Source organism: Chroicocephalus ridibundus, chromosome 3 (assembly GCF_963924245.1).
Source record: "Chroicocephalus ridibundus chromosome 3, bChrRid1.1, whole genome shotgun sequence".
NCBI lineage: Eukaryota > Metazoa > Chordata > Aves > Charadriiformes > Laridae > Chroicocephalus > Chroicocephalus ridibundus.
In genome coordinates, this window is record NC_086286.1 from 30,409,099 (window position 1) to 30,428,031 (window position 18,933).

The window sequence follows — 18,933 nt, forward strand, 5'->3', positions numbered from 1 at the left end:
CAACATCTTTTTAATGGCCATAGCGCTCTCACTGTTCTGATGAGGACCACAGAGGCACGTATGTTTTTAAAATTAGATTATTTTTTTCCCAGACAGCAATATTGGGGATTCTGTGTGTATAATGCAAATTGGTAACGAGCTACTTTCTGACCTACCTCTTCAAGTCACAAGTGATAGACATTTTCTCTCCAATTAGAAAAGTAAAATTCAGTTAACATCTTCATTTTTCTTCATACTGTTATCACTGTATATTTCATCCAGAAAATATAACTTAATACATGAACAAACAGGAAATCCAGTTCAAAACACAGAAATTATTCCAATGAGTCCAACGGGACTTGGATGAAACCAAAAACTTTTAGAATCAAGCAGCACAGGCTTAAAGTATGACTAATTCTGTTCAGTATCTTGTTTTTATTTTATCTGGCATTTTCTTTGTATGCTTATCTTGACGTTTGAAACTCTTTCAAAAAATAGTTAATTAAAAATGTTCCAACAAACATTCTCAACTCTAACATCTTTAAAATTCAAGAAAAAAAACTTTTTCAAATAAGCTATGTGATCATGACATAAAAATGAAAGGTCTGAGGTTCTTGTGTAGAAGTTTGGCAGCTGTATTTGCCTATGGAGAGTTAGCCTATGATCCTGTTAAAAAAAGACAACTTTTACCAGAAACACTGCTCTCACCTTCAGTAATAAACCCTGTAATAACCCTAGTGCTTTCTTTTATGGCCTTCAATATTAGGCACCCATATAACACATAGCAGACTACATGCTGCCAGGATCACTCTTTTGAAAAGGTTTTTACTCCTTTTGCATAAACAGAGACTTTTTAGACACTCTTACAAGTGAAGCAGCCATGAACCTCCCAAAACTTCTCCATGCTCGCCTCTTACCACTTGCCTTAAAGCACAAGAGCTAAAAGCCTGCCTGCAGAGAAGATGCACATCAGTAAGACCTGATACCATAAGAAGCCAAAGCAATTTTAATATGGCCTATTTTTGAAAAACTGTATTAGGAAGACTTAATTTCTAACTACCCTGACTAAGCGGACCTCTCTTCTGTATCTTGAGCATCCAGTTGTTGCCCAAGTTGTTCTTCACAAATCTGTGTCAAAACACCACCAAGAAATACTCACAGGGTTAGGAGCTCAACACACAAGACAACAAGAGTGACAGATCACTCAAAGACAGAGGAAAAAGAAACCAAGAGGTCTCTCACAAGTCCTCATAAAATGGATGAAAGCAGCCACGACAGATTTCAGTTAAGATGAGGAACATAATGGGCGTTCTGCGCTTCAGCTCCCTTGAAAAAGGACCCACTTATTATTCAGTCATTTCACTGGAAAGAAAATTTTCAATGTACAAACTGTGCCTTGGGAAAAACGTGGCTGATGCAACCTTTACTGAAGAAGTGACAACAGCAATTCTGACATGTTTTTTTATTCTGGTCCAGCTTTTAAGCATTTACCACTTCATTTTGAGTATGCGCACATGCATGTTTTGATTTTGAAATGAGGCTTTTCTAGCATAAAACATGCCAAACGTTTGTTCTTGGCTGGCTCCATTGCTCTGGTGATGCTAGTGAATTCTCAGCCGTATGTGCCAGACAGACACAACAGGAAATTCAGTTTTCCAAAACCAAGAAATTTCAGTGTTGTTCAGACTGTAGCAGAAAGCTCAGTCTTGAAGACAATCAAACTGTGATTTGCATAACAGACCTGACAGCCAAAAATCACATGCTGAACGTTTCAAATGATGCACTGCGCAGTATTTAAGATGACCTGTTCGTGCAGAACTTCAACAATGAGAGTGGGAAGAGTACAAGATGTTTCTTTTTTAACACAGATACTCAAATAAAGTGGTGTTCTCATAAACAAGCTTTGAGGAAATCTGCTTCCAAACAAGAAAGTCACAGCAGTAGCAAGGGCGGGAGCTCTAGGCATCTGGAACAGCGTTCCTTTTTTTGTCCAAAACCCAAAAATTAGTTCATTTCCCTTCCAACCTGGATATTAATGGAAACAAGAACATCATATACTCACTCCAGATGATAAGACTGTATGTGACACTGAACAAGACAGGGCTAGAGATGGTAAGGACTCTCATATCTAAGGGTATGTCCAGACAGAAATATAAAATGGATATCAAAACAATATTCATACTACCACACATATACACTAATAGCAGGCTAGTGATGTCAGCACAGAGATCCATACCTCATTAAAGTAATGCTTTGTCTACATCAGCAAGTAGGTTGGTTTAATAACAGCAGATCTCTGAAGTCAAACAGCTGGTACCAAAGACCCAATGGCCCCCCTACATACCATGCCCAGATGCATTAAAACATAATTTTCAGAAGGTCGTCATATTGCTTTTTGTTTCTCTTTGGATACAGAGTTTATAGCCAGCCTGCTCCAGGAATCTCACTGCACTTAGAAGCTTATCCCACAGTTTCCAGAACTCCGTCATGAGGTTGTACTTTGGAGGTTGACTGTCCAGGTGGAAATAAAAATCAGTTCACAGACAAACAGTGAGTTAAATTTCACCAACAACCAATATTGCAGAATATTTCAACACATCTGACCAAAGAGAGGTCAAAAGCTGTCTGCCCTGAATAACACGTCAAAGGTAAGCATCGTCACAGACTCGACCTGCCTGGCAAAGGGGAAGAAGACACCTGCAACCTTTAGAAGCACAGGCAGGGATGGAAATGATGACTGCTTAGAAAGAACAAGGCCCAGAAGAAACATATTACTCATTTAATCAAGGAGAATGAAACAATGACAGGGGCTGCCTCTGTATCCCTAGCAGATCATCACAAAACTCTTCAGGAGATACAAGGGGACTGAAAAAACACAAGTCAAGATCCAGCCTAACAGTATCTTCAGTATGGTGAAAAAAATGTCTTTTTAAAATTATTATTTTAGGTAAGCGTGTTGAAGACTAGACAAATCTGAAAACACAGGTGCCAGTTTCCATACTATTAATTGTGACAATTATACCAGATTTCTGGATTAGATCCTGAAAATAGCATCTTCCAAACGCAATTTCTTACCATTAACGCCGAACAAGTAATGGGGGATAGGGCAGTCAGACTTCTTTGTAATATCATTTCCAATTCTGATATATGAATATAAAATTAGAAAAGATTTGAAGTCACTGGCAGGAGGAAACCTTTTGTTAGCTGTTAGAGTCCAGAGATTTTTTTTTTTTTTTTTAAGAGAAAAAGGTTAATGGAACTAAATAATCCTCCTAAATTCTTAGGCCTGTGTTCAAATGCCTTTGAAGAGGCCCAGGTTACGCACTTCTAGAATATTTTATGACCGGAGTAACAATAAGCTATTTGTTTTCAACAAGGAACTGCCTGGTAGGTGAATGAGGAAGCATACCCTTCAGGAGATATTCCCTCTCTGTAGATATAAATCAGCCTGGGCAGGTTCAGAAGCCCCACGTGCAACACTGCGTTTTGCTCCAGCTGGCTTTGGCTACCTACAGTAGCGCTGGGACCGCTTTGATTTCTGTTCTGCCTTTACTGCCTTTAAGTACCACTGATTGCAGCTTAGGTCTACATAACATAAAATCAATCCTAGACTCTCAGTCTGGAGCTCTGCAAATATTATTTTTTTAAAAGTCTGATTCACCTTTTATAGTTAAGTCATGCTGAATTTAAGGTACTCAATGGTTTGCTTACCTTGGATGGCAGATCTGATGCAAACCAAACTGGCATTTATTGAAGAAATCAGCAATATGTGGTCACAGACCTCCTGTGTGCCCTGCTCACACACACGGTTTCAACTCTATCAGGAACACATGGCTTAACTTCTAAAATTCAGTTTCTCTTGTATTACTGTTTATGTTAAAGAAGATCAACATTAATGAATTACAGAGCAAATTACCTCCACTTCCAAGGGAAACAACAAGGAGCAAAGAACATGGAAAGCTCACACATTTGGCCTCAATTCTGTCAGAACACTGGGAAAAAGATTTAAAGAAACTAAACATACAATCTCTCACTCCTCTAACCACTAAGGACTGCAGGGGCCCTTAAATAGCATTTCTACTCATTACAGGATACCATTTATAACCATTCAGATTTCTATTTATAAACAAGGATGCCAACACACCTGTAACATAGAGCAAGTACCAAAGAATTTTAACGCACAGCTTTTGCAGATTCTTATTCTCTTTTCAAACCCGTAAGTTTCAATGACAGTAAGTCAGACGACTTAAAAAAATGACAACTATTTTCTCCTGGATCATTCCTCTTTTTCCAAAAGAGCATCACCTCACTTAGAGATGAACAACAACAACAGTAATATATTGCATTTGTTACATAAATAAGACAGATACAAGTCACTGATTATGAAATCAAAGCTGTTCGTGTTAATGATTATAACATTAGGTTTTGGTTATTCTAGTCAATAGAAATTCAATGTTTTCCAAAGAGGTAGTTTATTTCTCTCATATTTTTCCTCATTAGGAAACAGATGTTGCAAAACTATTAGCAGAACAAGCACTATAAACATACAGCAACTTATGATGTTTACTAAACATTTAACAACATAAAAATCAAAGCGTATTTGCTCAAACTCTCAATTAGCACTTAACAAATTTCAAGTGCAACCTGCCAATCAATGTCTACTAAATAAAAACCTTTAACATATCTCTCGTAAATTAGTTTAGCTATAGGTTTCTTACTGTAGTTAGCTATCTTAGGGATAGCAAAACCAAAATTTTGGTAAAAGGTCTCAGAAAAGCTCTGTGTTTTGCAGTCTCCAAGCTCTTAGAAGAGTCTGAAGGCTTTCAAATCTTTGAGCCAGTGCTGCTTTATGAAAAAAAGCTAATCTCATTTCTCAAACTGGAATATAACTTCATTTAATAACTAACAAAAGTGATTTTTCTCCTCATAATATGTAACATGTACATCACGGTTTTGGTCACAGTAAAACAATATATAACTACACAGTATGTCAGCCAACATTTTTTTCCAGAGTACAGTGCAGTGTTTAAATGACTGTTAGCTGCTTCTAATCTACACACTCAAATTGGTTACTCTCAGCCCCAATCTTTAAAAATCGATGACAAGATTTGGCTCATGAATCAAGCTCATGTAGAACTCTAGTCAAAATTACACAACTTACAAAGCCACCTATAAAACCATGTATTTTGTCCAAAAAGTTCATGACACACTCTTAAGCGTCAGGGTAAAGAAACCAGTGCTGGCAAGCTTTACAAGGGCAACTCTTTCAAAGGCCAATTCATAGCTGCAAACAAGAAGAGAATCGTCCTTATGACTTGCATGACTGTTTTCATTTCCATTTCCAAAGTGATCAATTAATTAAATGAACTGCCTGCTCCTTCTCTGATCTTTAATGAAAAAGTCACTCTTACTGTAATGCTTTTATGTTTCTGAAACATTTGGAAAGGCTGAAAAAAGCCTAAAATTCTTGGAAGGAAGATCTTTTCACAGGATTAAACTTATCAATAGTATTTTAGGAAGAGCTCCATATTAAGAGAAAAAGAAAACTTGTAATAGCTAAACATCACCCCATTCTTCCGTTTAAACAACATGTTGTTGTCAAAAAAATCCCCTCAGCAACATCTATTAAATTTTATACTTTAGCTGGCAGAAAATAAATCCACCTGCTGGTGTTGAATTTAAACACTGAATTCTCCTACTTTCTATCCACCAATATTACGTGAGGTTTTTTCTTCTAACCGATAAATCAAATTGGTTTCCTAGACATCATATTCTAGCGAATACACAGGATGCTATTGCAAAAGCCTTTCCACAAATCCTTGTATTTCTGAACTTTAAAAACATTTCTGATGAGTCAACATTTTACATACAACTAAGGCTGGAATTTCACCTTTAGCTCTAGGATAAACACAGGGAAGAATCTGGATTAAGTCCAACACGTCCTAATGCCAGCTGGTACTTGGGGATGGGGTCCATGCAACTTCCTATTCTGAGTTTCCCAGTCTGCCTTTGTCTTCCATAATCTCAGCTCTTCAGGCTGGCACACTGAAAACTACATTTTAGGTTTACAGTGTATCTTTCACTCCCTATCAGCTTCCAGCTTACTCCTTCCTGAAGAATGGCAAATCTCTGCAAAGTAGTCTTTCTTCTGGTGGCCAAATTCTTCTGATATGTGACCTGCAATTGTATCAGCTAAAATATCTTCTAAATGCACCAAGCAGTGCATCTTCTGTAGTGTTTGAGTCTTGATACAGTCAATTCTACATAATCCTTAGGGGGCTATCCATAGGGAGTTTTATCCTTGGAGCGTTGCTGATGAACTGGGCCAAGCTGGCCTTGCACTGACCACATTTTACTTGCAGAGATCTGGAAAGTGAAAGCTTATTGGAAATCACATCTACACATACAATGAGCAGCTAATTAAAAGATTAAATCTTTCATTGTTTTGTTTATTAGCTTTCAAATTCCGCAGTATTCTAGAGACTGAGGGTTTTTTGGGGTATATTTGCAAGGCAGCCTTCATATTTTAATATATTTCCTCTCAGAGCCCCCATCTGCAGCACTGAATCAACATGCACAGCCTTCCTCTTGTCTTTTTGAGGAGATATTAATAATGGATTTAATTATTAAACTTTGTCCATAGCATTTTTAACCATGTAATACAAAACCAGCACATCGGTGAACATCTCGGCCAACAGACCTACATTTAATGGAAAGCATTTTAAAAAAATAATAATGAAGCCTACACTACCAAGTAATCCTTGCCGAGTTCCTGGAAGTGCAGGAACACCCGCATAGAAATACAATCATCCCGTAACAGCGGATCTGCTTGCCCACTTGGTTTTGTTGAGATCTTCTTGGAGTAATTACCATGTACACGGTCCCCCTGGCTTGCCAATTCTATAAGACCAGCTCACCCCGCGTTATAGCAAGCATCTTCTCGATAGGAAGAGTTACTCGTCTGCTGATTTAAGTTTTTCTACCACCACCAAAGCCAGATTATTATATTGCTGTTAGTTTCCCTGGTAAAGACAGAGAATTTATTGCTTCAAAAAGAAGCTACACAAATTATTTTTTCATTGTGATACCACCAAGAACATCCTGAGTTTCAGCTATTACGAAAAATTAATTTGTGCTCTGGCTGTCCTTGGTGAATGATACTGAAAGGTTGTGTTTTGTTAGTGTTGTTTTTAGCATACCGGATTCATAAAATAATCCTATCTGTTCTCTTCCTTGTTCTTTTAATGAGAACCGCATGTGATCCCTTAGCAGCATCCTAAAAAACTTAAGAGGTCAAACTAATCCCATCCGCAAATTTAATGAATTTTACACAATTAACATCAGGGGTTTCGCCTACAAAGAGGCAAGCTAGAAAGCTATTTTGTTTATTTATTGGAAAGCGTTTTCAGATATGAGAGAGGATTTATGTCCAAAACCTGCAACACATGGTTTCTGTGTACTCTGAATGTTGCGCTTATGGAGGGAACACATCCTAAACCACCTTATTCAATTCATAATATTCCCTCAATGTTCATAGTTGAGTTAGGAGTGTAACTGTGAACCAACAAATGTTTTATCTTAGGCAAAGTACATCTTAAACTTCAGTCTGAAGTTTAAATATCTCTACTGATACCCAAAGCAAGTGTTCCAAACCAAGCAATCACCAACTGCCTAAATAAACAATTTGTAGCAGCGTTAAGGATACCGTTATCAAAACTGGTGAAAGAATGGACTTAAGAGCAACACAGAAACTGGAATTAGCCTGATAAAAGCACGTAAGATTTAAATGAATGCCTCCATAAATACATTCATGAACAATGACGTAACTGTTATGACTCTGCGCTCAAAAGCAAAGATGAAACCAGGCTAAATTAGGCTCATGGGTCAGTAAGTGCAGATTAATAAATTACCACTGTGCATCTGATGTGCAGTGACTGTTCATACTGGCATTCTTTGCTTTCAGCTGGAATGGGACAAAAAAATTTTCCCTTGATGTTTTGTGTATGTAAGAGCACACACATGAATTATTGCTCTAGCCTAGCTGACAGAAAGTTAGCTTTTCAATTTGAAACCTAGTAGATAGACTTCCACAGAGCCAGGCTCAGTCTTTAAAACTATTTTCAATTTTTGAACACAGATGTATAATGCATACAGACCACTAACAAACAAAAGCAATTAACTGCACTTCTCAATGTGTAGGTTTTAAAGGCAGAAATGAAAAAGTGGAAAAGTTAGAAAACAGGAAGATGCTAAAGGCAGACATGGCCTTGGAAGGACAAGAAGGTTTGTCTTGATGCAGTGAAAGAGGAAGCGGCAAGGGAACTATCTGAAGAGAAGGACCACTCTGCCAGGAGGATGATCTTACATTCTCATTAGTTGTTGTCTTCTTGCTGTTTTGAAAGTACAAAAAGCTTCCAAATAATGCCCTGCTTCCAAAAATCCCACAGAGGCTACTTGCAAAGCTGCAGAGTGTTCACGTGCATCTTGAACCAGTATCTAGATAGGCCTGCATGTGCCTCTGGAAACTTCCAGAGAGCCACCATAAAGAGCACAAAACACTGTTTTGTCTTTAATAGCCTGCTCACTAGAAATTACCGCTCTCTCTCCTAAGGGACAATGAGAACAATAAGGGCATATTTAGGTTACACTCTTTGAGCCATGACGGCCTGAAACCACAGCGGGGCCACATTCCTGCTTTCCACACAGATGGCCTAAGTGCACCTCACATGAATTTCCTTCTAGGAAGGACCTCAGACTGGTTGCCTGCCTGTTGTCACCCAAATAGTGCTGCCAAAAGCAGGGGGAGAAAAGGGACACTACTTGATGGAGTGCCATGGCCATTAACTGTTATAAAACGCCCGTGCAATGTCCCTCATTCAAAGCAGTTATAGCTGGGTCATCCTAGAGTCAGCCTGGAGAAAACTGAGCAGCAAGGATCTCAGTGGACAATGAATCTGGCTTTGAGCCTGAGCCTGAATAACTTTTGCCTGTATTTGTTGTGTGAGCTTCAGTCTTGTGCCCTTACATCAGGACCCATTCGTATGTTTAACAGTCCTATCCATAAAGCAGAGAGCTAAGCAGCAGCACCCCAGGGCACGGGATATTTGGGTTATAAAGCTAAGTGCACACACCGCAGGCCCTCCATTCCAGACCAACAAGTGACTCTCTGCAAAATGCAAAGCCAGTTGGTTTTATACAAGGCTGTTCCACACAAGTTAGTTTCAAGAAAGCAGCCTTCTTAGAAGTAAACTTTCCCAGTGCGGACAAGCTCTCAGCTAAGAAATGGCACATGGCTAGAGGTTAGCAGAGTATGTTATTTGACTTCTGGCAGAACCTCAAAGTCTTTTTCCCCCTCCTGTGGTCTCCAGTAAGAAGGAAGGCGGAAAAAAAAAAAAAATCAAACTAAAAGCACTGGAAGACAGCATCCTACAGCAAAGCTGTGCAATGACGTGATTTCACAAATTTTCCAATACCAATACTTAGCCATGCCAAAGGCTACAAATGAAACAAGACAGATATTTCCGGGCCTTCTGTACAACAAATTACCAGCTCCAAAGGCTGCTCTTTTAGCTTTCTGCATTTATGAAGCGGAAGGCATCTAGATTTAGTCTTGTAATTCCTTGGTATACAGTCGAGCTAAAAACTACTTTATTTTTTTTTTTTAATTCATATGAAAGAGCTTTGAACTCTTTTCTAAGGCTTAACTTGATATATTGATTTTTTTTCTAAAGCTTTCACCAGATGCATTTCCATCACTTCATTCCATCACCTCAGTTCTCCAACAAAGCGGATTTTATGTATTTTTTAATTTCTGTTCTCCCTGCATCTTCCGTACTTGCAAAAAACACAAGAAACTAACACTGGTTTGGGGTTGGGGAGAAGCAGTAACATTACCAAACCACTTTAGATTAACAAGCAAGCGTATTTAAAACAAAATAAAAAACACCAAATGAAGTATAAACCTGCAAGCAAAGTGAAAAGTTTCAAATATCACCTTCAGAAGTGAATGGAAGGCAGGTCTCATTCACCAAAACATCAAAAATGGAAATGCTACTTTTGAATACTCAAAAAAGTTAGCATTTTGAGGATGTAAAAAAACCAAAACAACCAAGCACCAAAACAAGGAAGGTGGAGGAAAGATTTTTTTCTTCTGATATTTTAATATATGCTACAAAGGAGAAAAAGTAACCATGTCTCACTATCGTGAGAAGCCTGCCTTCACAACAGACAGAAAATACCAGCTGAAAAAGTGAATGTTTTATGAAATTCAGTTTGGGGAATGTGAGCCATTATTTTATTCTCTAAAGCAAAATCAGGTGGGGGAGTGGAGAAGGGAGAAGGGGAATATTACAGGGAATGTGCAAGTTTCTTGAGCTATTCTACACCATTATATTTTGATGAATGGCAACTACATTCTGGCTCTGAAAACATGAAAAAAACCACACCAACAACCCAAAAACCCAAACAAAACCCCCCACCCAGTTCAGCAAACAGCTGAAGAACAATAATCTTTCCCACATATATATACACACGACAATTGAGCCTCATTTTTATGAACTACTTAGGCAATTTTAAATTTTGTAATTCAAGTTTCTCAGAGAAGTTTGTTCTATAGTACAAGGGAAGTATGTATTTGAAAGAACACCAGCAAGCACTTTACAGAACTACCACAGAAATGTGAATGAAGACTGATGTTTGGAAATAATTCCCTATTTCCCAAATTCACAAATCATTTTCCTGTTATTTTAACTTTTTTTACCCATTTAAGATTAATAGTGAGGGCCTCAAATAGCTCCTCTTCAAACAATCACTGCACTGCAGTATCGGTGACATGCTAAATTATCTCCTTATGAAAAACGCAGAAGAAACAGATGGAGATTCCTTAATTTTTCTCTGGGGTACTCACTTCTCTCTGCCTGAACAGAAAGAAGGTAAGAATGACTGTACACGGACCGAGGATCCAGCCAGCCGCCACCCTCTCTGACAGTGACCAGCAAGAAGTCCAACAACAGGGCATGAATGAAGCGCTGTTTTCCTGATGTGCTCTCCCAACATCCAGAAAGCTGCACAGATGGACTTACCGAGTTTCACAACTCGGTTGCCAAGCAACCTCCCAAAACTCCTTTAAAACAAGAAAAAGAGAAAGAAAAACAACAAAACGCCCCAACCCCACCGTTCATCACAGAACGGCTGTAAAGCTGCACACTGAACATGGGAAACTAAAACTGACGGAAAATGCCATCTATTTCGATATCTTTGTTTGTTTGGGTTGTTTGTTGGGGTTTTTGTTTGTTTGTTTTGTTTTTAAATCACACCACACTGAACACATTTATCTCAAGCAGAAAGTTAGGAGGCAAGCAATTTTTTTCAGCTTTATCATTTATTGTAGTCTTAAGTTTAAAGCGTATTTGGTTACCAAATTTGGCTACCAAACATTTCATGGATATTTTACTTGCTTTTTCTAGACTTTTTTTTTCCCTTGTTCTAAAAAAAGAGTAAGAAAAAAGAAAACACACCTTAGCTCAAAGTGTGCCTAAGGACGTACGGTTTTATGGGCTCATAGAGAATGATAAAGTATATTAGAAATTTGCAAAAAGAATTTATGTCTGTAAAAAACACAATGCCTTAACTTAGTGTTGCAAACCTGTATGCTCATAATATAAAATTTTACGATCTGAGGAGAAAGACATTTAAAAACTTTATGTATAGCATTAACTGCATAATGGAGAGCGCATGAATATGAAAAGAAGGCTACAACAAAATCACAAAATGAAAACGTGCTACTGGCAGAGGGTTAGTATTAGCACATATAGCTGTGGCTTTTTACAGGCAAGTGAAAGAGAAAATACATCTTTTCAGGCAAATACCAATATCATGTACCAGGATTTCTTAGAGACAGCCTGAAAGCATTTCCTTTCTGGAGATAATAATAACAGAAAAGAAGTCAGCGCTAATATGACTGATGTCTTAAAAAGACCAGTTGTGAAAAAATACTTTGAAAACATAGATTTATTTAAAATCTGTAATGAATAAAGCCTGGCCCATACGTATTTGCTGCAGGAGAAAGACGTTTGAATTACTTAGCACTAGTATCTTTCTACTGATTTTGGCTTCTGGCATTTGTTTTGGGGGTTTTTGTGGTTTTTTTTTTTTTCTTTATAACAGTATCACTGGATTTAATTTACTTAAGTAAATTACCATTCTCATTCAAAGACTTAAAAATGCTTATGCTGAGTCAAGTCAAAAGGTCCACCAAATCCACCATGATGTTTCCAACTGGGGCAGAGAGCCGATGCACAGGAAAGGGAAGTGCAAGAACAGTGACACTTGCCAAAACCTCTCTCTCAACCTTCAAGGTTGCTGAAGAATTTCTTGAGCCAACTGTGATTATCTACATACTCAGTAACCTTACTGGGCTTTTCTTCCATGACTCTGTTCAATCATTTGTTAAAAATTCAGATGGTTTAAAAACAACAGTATCTTGTATCATGGGGTTCCACAGCTAAACTAAAATTACATTAAAACCTACTTTTTTTGTTCCTTTTAAATTTACCACCTTGTACTGCAAGGGATACTAGTTACCTGTCCCCTTTCCATTTGATTCATAGCATTAATCTGTTTTTTCCCATGTCATCCCTCAGTTGTCCCTTTTCCAGGCTAAAAAAATATCAGTCTATTTAGCCATTCCCCATCTAGAAATATTTCTATACTTACTGTCAGTCTTTTTACTGTTCTTCATTTCTGTCATCTGTGGGATTCACACAATATTCAAATATATAACACAGATTAACAGACAAACATAAGCGTGTTTTCTGTTTTTTTCTGCATTTTTTTATGGTATTTGCCCTCTCCCCTCTTGGGTGATTTTTTTCAAACAAAAAATCTGCTCGGCCAACCACTCTTTTCCCAAGTAAAGTCCAGACTGCTCTTTATTCATGTGCATAATTTCACAATTATTTCCACCAAGTTTTACTTGCCGTATTATCACACTCACTCTCTCAGGAATTCTGTAATTCTCAAAGATCAATTGTATCTTGATTACCCCCAACTCAGTTAACACTGGCGGAAGACTTCCTCACCCCACTAGTCATCTCCCTTCTCCAAATCCCTTATGATTTTGCTTTTGATGATCACAAAGCAACACAGGTTTTATCAGAGATCCCCGCAGACTTCATTGGTGACCTCCCTCCACTGTTGTAAACCATACTCTAGAATATTTTACCCAATTACTGATCTAGGCAAGGTCTTGTGCTCTCTGTCCACAACCAATTCAGGCAGGAATTTTCAAAACCAATTGATGAGATCAAGTAGATGAAAAAGAGAGAGAGGGAGAAGAAAAAAGGAGTTTGTTGATTGCAGTATATAGGTCATCTGAAGATCCTTTTACAGAAACCTAAGGAAAATGTTTCCAAAACTATCTTGGATTGTTTGTGGGCAGCTAAAAACTTTTGATTGTTTCAACAATTGCCATGACATTTTTCTCCTACTTTTCTGTAAAGGTCAAAGTCAGAGAAAACAGTAACATAAAAACCTCATATATGTGGCATTTTTTTCTTAGCCCAGAAGCAACATTCATCCTCAAAAAGGCTGCTTCTGGTGGCATTTTCATTCACACTTTTTTTTTTAATGTCTGGACTATAAATTTACCAGAGGTTCAACTAAGATAAGACTGAAAAACAGTAATGCACACAGGTAAAATATACTTGGGCTTTTTCATCCTTGTTTTTTTTGGGGGGAAAAAAAACCAAAAAACCCAAAAAAACAATAGAGCAAACCAATAAGGCATCTAAATTTTACATGTTTCTAGAGAAATAAGTCTGTCTACCTTGCCAAAATAAAAAATAATTTAAAAAAATCAAACATCAGGCAAGACCTCCATATGCTAGTAACCTGTGTGTATAAACATAGATAGATATGTTGTGTTTTATCTTACCTTTTAGCCAACCACAATTTGGTTCCTATACAGGTAATGATGTCACCCAGTCCCTGCTGAAAGTCTGAACTAACGAGCTGTTTTGATTCTAAGTATGACTGCAGCAAGTGAAAAACCTAAATAAGAGAAAAAGAAAAAGTATAAAAAAATTGAAACTAGAGTTTGTAGCCACTGTGTTTCTTCCAAATAACCATAAGATGAAAACAACCACCTGCAAAATTAACAACTACTCAAGGAAAAACGTACATTCATTTGGCATAACAACAGATGGAATTCTTAAATTGCCTATTCTTTAAAATTCACTCGTCACAATAATTGAAGAGCAAAACATAGGAAGTGCTGGAAGATGTTAACCTCCGTGAAGGGAGCAGAGGACAGCGTGATGAACACCACTCCTACTGGCCCTTGCCAACTTAAGCATCCCTTATCTTTCAACCTTTTTGCGATGCCATCTGCTCACCAGTGCCAGCACAAGTGTCCACGGAGCACGCTGGCAGCTTGGCTCACTGGATGTAGCAGGGCTGGTTGTATCGTACAAGGACAACCAAGATGACAGGGAAGGGTCTTTAAAATCCACACACTGAGCAAAAAGCTTTTTAAAGGCAGTAGAGTCATCATGCTCGCACCTTTCCCTTCCACCGAGAGAGAAGCCTGAGCTCCTGCACTGGGGCTGTGCACAGACTGCGCTATCTGCTCCAGAGCTTCACTTAAAAGCCTAGTAGACAGGTCGTAGTTATCATGAAGGAAAGAATTCAAGATACCAAAACAGAAAGCATGACCTGTAGCTTTCTGGTCAGACAGTTAACACCACAAATAATTTGTCTTAGAGATCTTCCTTTGCTATTTAAAATGAGGTTTTTCAAGTAATACTGAATATATAGAAGAGCGTTAAGAAAAAACAGAGTTACAAAAATATGTATAGTCATCTAGCTCATAAGCATGAAAAGGAAACATTGGATAATATACGATACCAACTGCACAGTGGAGAGGGACTCTCCAAGCCCAGCCCCTGTAGTACCCATCCTCTCCCCATGTGGGGAGACATAACGCACGCTTCTGACACAAGTGACGATGCCCATATCATCCCACTTCATTTTTACCGTTTCCACTCATATGCAAGTGAACAGACAACACTTAGGGGAGTTAATTTCTAAATGGAAAAACATGGAGATAGGCGGTGCAGTACTGAAGCCTAATGGGAGAAACCTTGCTTGGGTTAAGGAATGTTAGGAGCTGAAATAGGAGGAACGGATGCTGACTCTCCCTCTTCCTTTAACTTGTCTTACAGCCTCCAATTTCACATTCTATTTGCCTACACAGGTAAGTTACATTGATAGACACAGCAGGATTTCTACACAAATTGAAAAAGTACGTCTCCCATTATTTATTGAAACTGGAGATGTGCAGAATTTAAGAAGCTTTAGAAGTGTTATCAAACCATTTCTGAAAATACATACATGAGCATTTTATATGGGAACACTCTTAACGTGTGAGAGTATTACCACTTCGTACTTGCAAAGTGACAATTTTATGACTAATGGATCGAGCTGGGGCCTTCGCTTCACTTTGGGAAAAGAAAAACCTTTATATCCAGATTTTTACATTTCAGATCTTGGTTTCCCGCATTCCAGCTGTCACTTGCTCCAGGGGTTATATTTTTTTGTTTGTTTGCTTGTTTTGGAAACATAAGCACTGCCGCATAGCATTAACTTGACACAACTTCATCTGGGTTATTTTTTGTGAAATTATTCAAGTGGAAAAACAGCTGCAGTAGTTTCAAATAAGCACGGAAACAGAACAGAAGAGATGTCAAGAGACTATCTAATCCATACAAACACTGAGGCAGGGTTTAAACATTCTCCGATGAAACAAATGCCTGACTGTCCTAATCCTGAAAACAGACAAGAAAGCAAATTCCAAAATATTTGTATGCAACCTCTTCTAGTGTTTCACCCTCAAAATCCAAGCTCTTGAGGTAAGGTGTTCCTCTCCACTCCCACCCTTGCCCTCATGGTAAACAACTGTTCTCTGGACACCATTCAGTCAGTCCAGATTTTTTCCTAGTGAGGTACTTATTAAACACAGAGATCCCACCGGGGCCCTTTTGACAGGAACAATGAAACAAACTCCTCTCCCTCTGTTAGCAGGTGCTCTGCAGACAAGAGACATCCTGGAAAGATAGCTGTCATCTTGTCTTTCTTTTTTCAAAAAGTCTTCTGAAGTCCTCCGTATTGTACAACATTTTATTGACGGCAGACCCATCTTTCTAAGATGTTTTTTCCATGATCATTTTGAATTTTGATCTTTTTCTACAAAGTGTTTTGCGAAAGTGCAAGCTTGCAAACATTTCAGAATGTCATCAGAAATCTCCACTTCGAATCTTCTTCTTTAGCCTGCTCTTGCCTGTGCAACTGTCCGCTTATGAAAATGGTTTATGGAAGTAATGACTCAAAATTAACCTTTTTCATGAAAGCCAATGCACGAAGTTACCACTACTACTTGTTTCTCTATTTTTTTTGTGGCTTGCCCTTAACCTCTGTTAAGTGATGGACACTATAGAAGAAAAGGGATGAAAAAATAATGTATATGCAGAAGCTTTTCTTATTGCCTTTTATATCCTCTGCTAATTGAAAGTCATTTGGTGCCTTAACCTTTCTGATTTTAGTCTTCTGTGCTTCTGTTCATTTCCAGGAACAAGAAGGGATTTACCTCTAAGCAATAATATAAAATCTGTTTTACAATTATGAAAGGGCTATCATATTTTTTCCTAGAAGCTTAAATTAAGTTAATCTCTTCAGCTTTGAAAACAACTCCCAAAATACATCCCTTTTAAATACAAAGGAAACCTAAGTAGTTTGATAGTTCAAGTAAAAGGTCTTAAGAGAGGCAGAACTGTGCATATTAAGTAGGTCAAATTTGTGGATTTAAATTAGCGCAGGTAGGAAATTCAGTACTGAAAAGGCAATCAAAACTCCTCTGCAATTCAGTCTCTATGTGAACCATATCCTTTCAATACCATTCAGAAGATAAAAATCAGAGGCCGCGAACCATATTTAAGCAGAATTAGAAGGTGCAACTCATGTAAGAGTTTGATTCACTCTTGAAAAATGTTGGCATTCATCAAAGACAATGTTCAACTACTGTAGTTTACCCTGGTTCAACTTTTGACATATGCAACACGCTGATTTTCTTATTCAGTGCAAGCCCTCTATCGTTTATTCAGGTCCCCTCACAAAATTTGAGACCTAGAAAGTTTTCCCCACATAGGAATTATTTTTTTCAGCGTAAGGTTTTAGAATGCCTAAACTAAATTTGAAATTGTAATTCATGTCTGCATGTTTTATTCAAAGCCTTATTTTACGTAAGCTAAAACTGGAGGCAACCAGACAAGCAATCTGTAAAAGTTAACCGCAGTAGTTCTTCACTTCCATTATGTGTGACAGGTCATTGTTTGGCTTATAGCAATATTGCTGCAGCTTCCATGATCTAAGACTCCAAGGCAGGCAACGTTTGCATGGGGAGGTAGCAAGTTTTATGAGACTGCTTGATATAGATAATAAAAGAGACAGGCTTTGCAGCACATGGCTCTCCTCAAGTCCAAAATAATACTCGATTTAAAAATCCTCTGCTAAATTCATCACTTACATATAAATGCAATGAGGTCATGGTGTTCCTTTTGTATGTGGGATTGTTTTTTTTATTACACTCAGGCAATATATTAATCATTGTTTTTCTTTTTTAAAGGTAGTTTTACAAGAGATTCGCACTGTCTGTAGAAGAAGGTTTATGAAGACTTACAGGATGACAGCAATTATCTTTAAATTTGACATTAATTAAACACCAAGAAAGCAGCCTGAAAGCATCTTTGAGATTTTGGGAGTCCTTTTAACGTGACTGAAGACACAACACTCAAGGTATTTTCTGTAGTTCTGTGTAACCCTGCATTAAAGACAGCAAGTTGCTGGATGCTCACAAACCTCTTCTTCCCCCAAGCAGGCTGTTCATGGAACAGGCTAGTACACCAGCAGGACTGTACAGACTGCTTGTCAACCTGGGCAAGAGTTGTTAAAACAGTGCAAGCTGTGGGAAGTCCAGGTAGTTGGATATATAATGGGGAACAGCATCCAGTGATTGACCATTCTGAGATCCTTTGGTCAACGAGGTTCTACTAACTCTGAGCCGGTATGTCCTAAGCTGCTACAGGTAAAAGCACCAACATGGGAGGACTTCCTTGTGCAGAATATCACAGGAAAAGAAAACAACAACAAAAAACCCAAAAGCACCAAGCCGGCTCAGGTGTGACACTATATCCTAGTTAGCAAAACCCAAGGACCCAGCATGCCAATGAAGGGAAGCTGTGTTCTGCTCTCCAGCCATTCCCAACTTCCCGTACCTTCCCTCCCTTCCTTGGTGTTGTCAATGCTTCATCCTTGTTCTTCAGCTGCAGAAGCCTCAAGAAAGGGGGGGAGAAAAAAGGAGAGCAGGGAAGGGAAGAGGCAAAAGAAAAAGGAAACAGCCAGTTCGGTTCCCTGCTGTTCCATCAGCACACACATCCTCCTGTCCTGTTCACATCCATCCCCCACCAAACAGCATGCTTTCAGATGCAACACTGAGAGCCTTCTGTGTCTCCCTGTCATGACATGAGAAAGTCGAGCGTTTTCTTTGTACCCAAGCAGACATGAAGACATAGTATCTGCCATTTTCCAAGTGTTCATTTGGGATGATCAAGTAAAAAAAAAAAAATGCACGCTGCTTTTTTTAAGAAAATAAATACTTAAGTGATTAGACATCAGCTAAGCCAAAAATACAAATCATGAGAAGCAAGAAGATACATTTTTCTCCCCCACATCAACTTTGATATGATATGAAGCTGATCATTATTTTTAGAAGCTCTCATATCAGCTCAAAGTGCTGTATTCAAGCTGTGAAATACACAATTAGAATAATGAAGCAACGCACCGGTGGATGAAAACTTGTATAAACCACAAAATCTAGTGAGTGCCCTTAAATTTTTTTGATGC

At 38.3% G+C, this 18,933-nt stretch overlaps 1 protein-coding gene across 3 annotated transcripts in view; it reads right to left on the bottom strand.

The window, feature by feature from the left end:
• Positions 1-18,933, bottom strand: part of THADA (THADA armadillo repeat containing) — a 168,329-nt gene that overhangs the window by 47,931 nt on the left and 101,465 nt on the right. The window contains exons 30-31 of one of the 3 annotated variants that reach the window (XM_063328582.1): positions 13,913-14,028; positions 10,886-11,101 (exon numbers count right to left, since the gene is read on the bottom strand). The exons of 1 other annotated variant lie outside the window; for it this stretch is intronic. In XM_063328582.1, the coding sequence (XP_063184652.1) occupies positions 10,886-11,101; positions 13,913-14,028 (332 nt within the window). The remainder of the gene's footprint in view (positions 1-10,885; positions 11,102-13,912; positions 14,029-18,933) is intronic. One more of the 3 variants, XM_063328583.1, reaches the window with a different exon arrangement.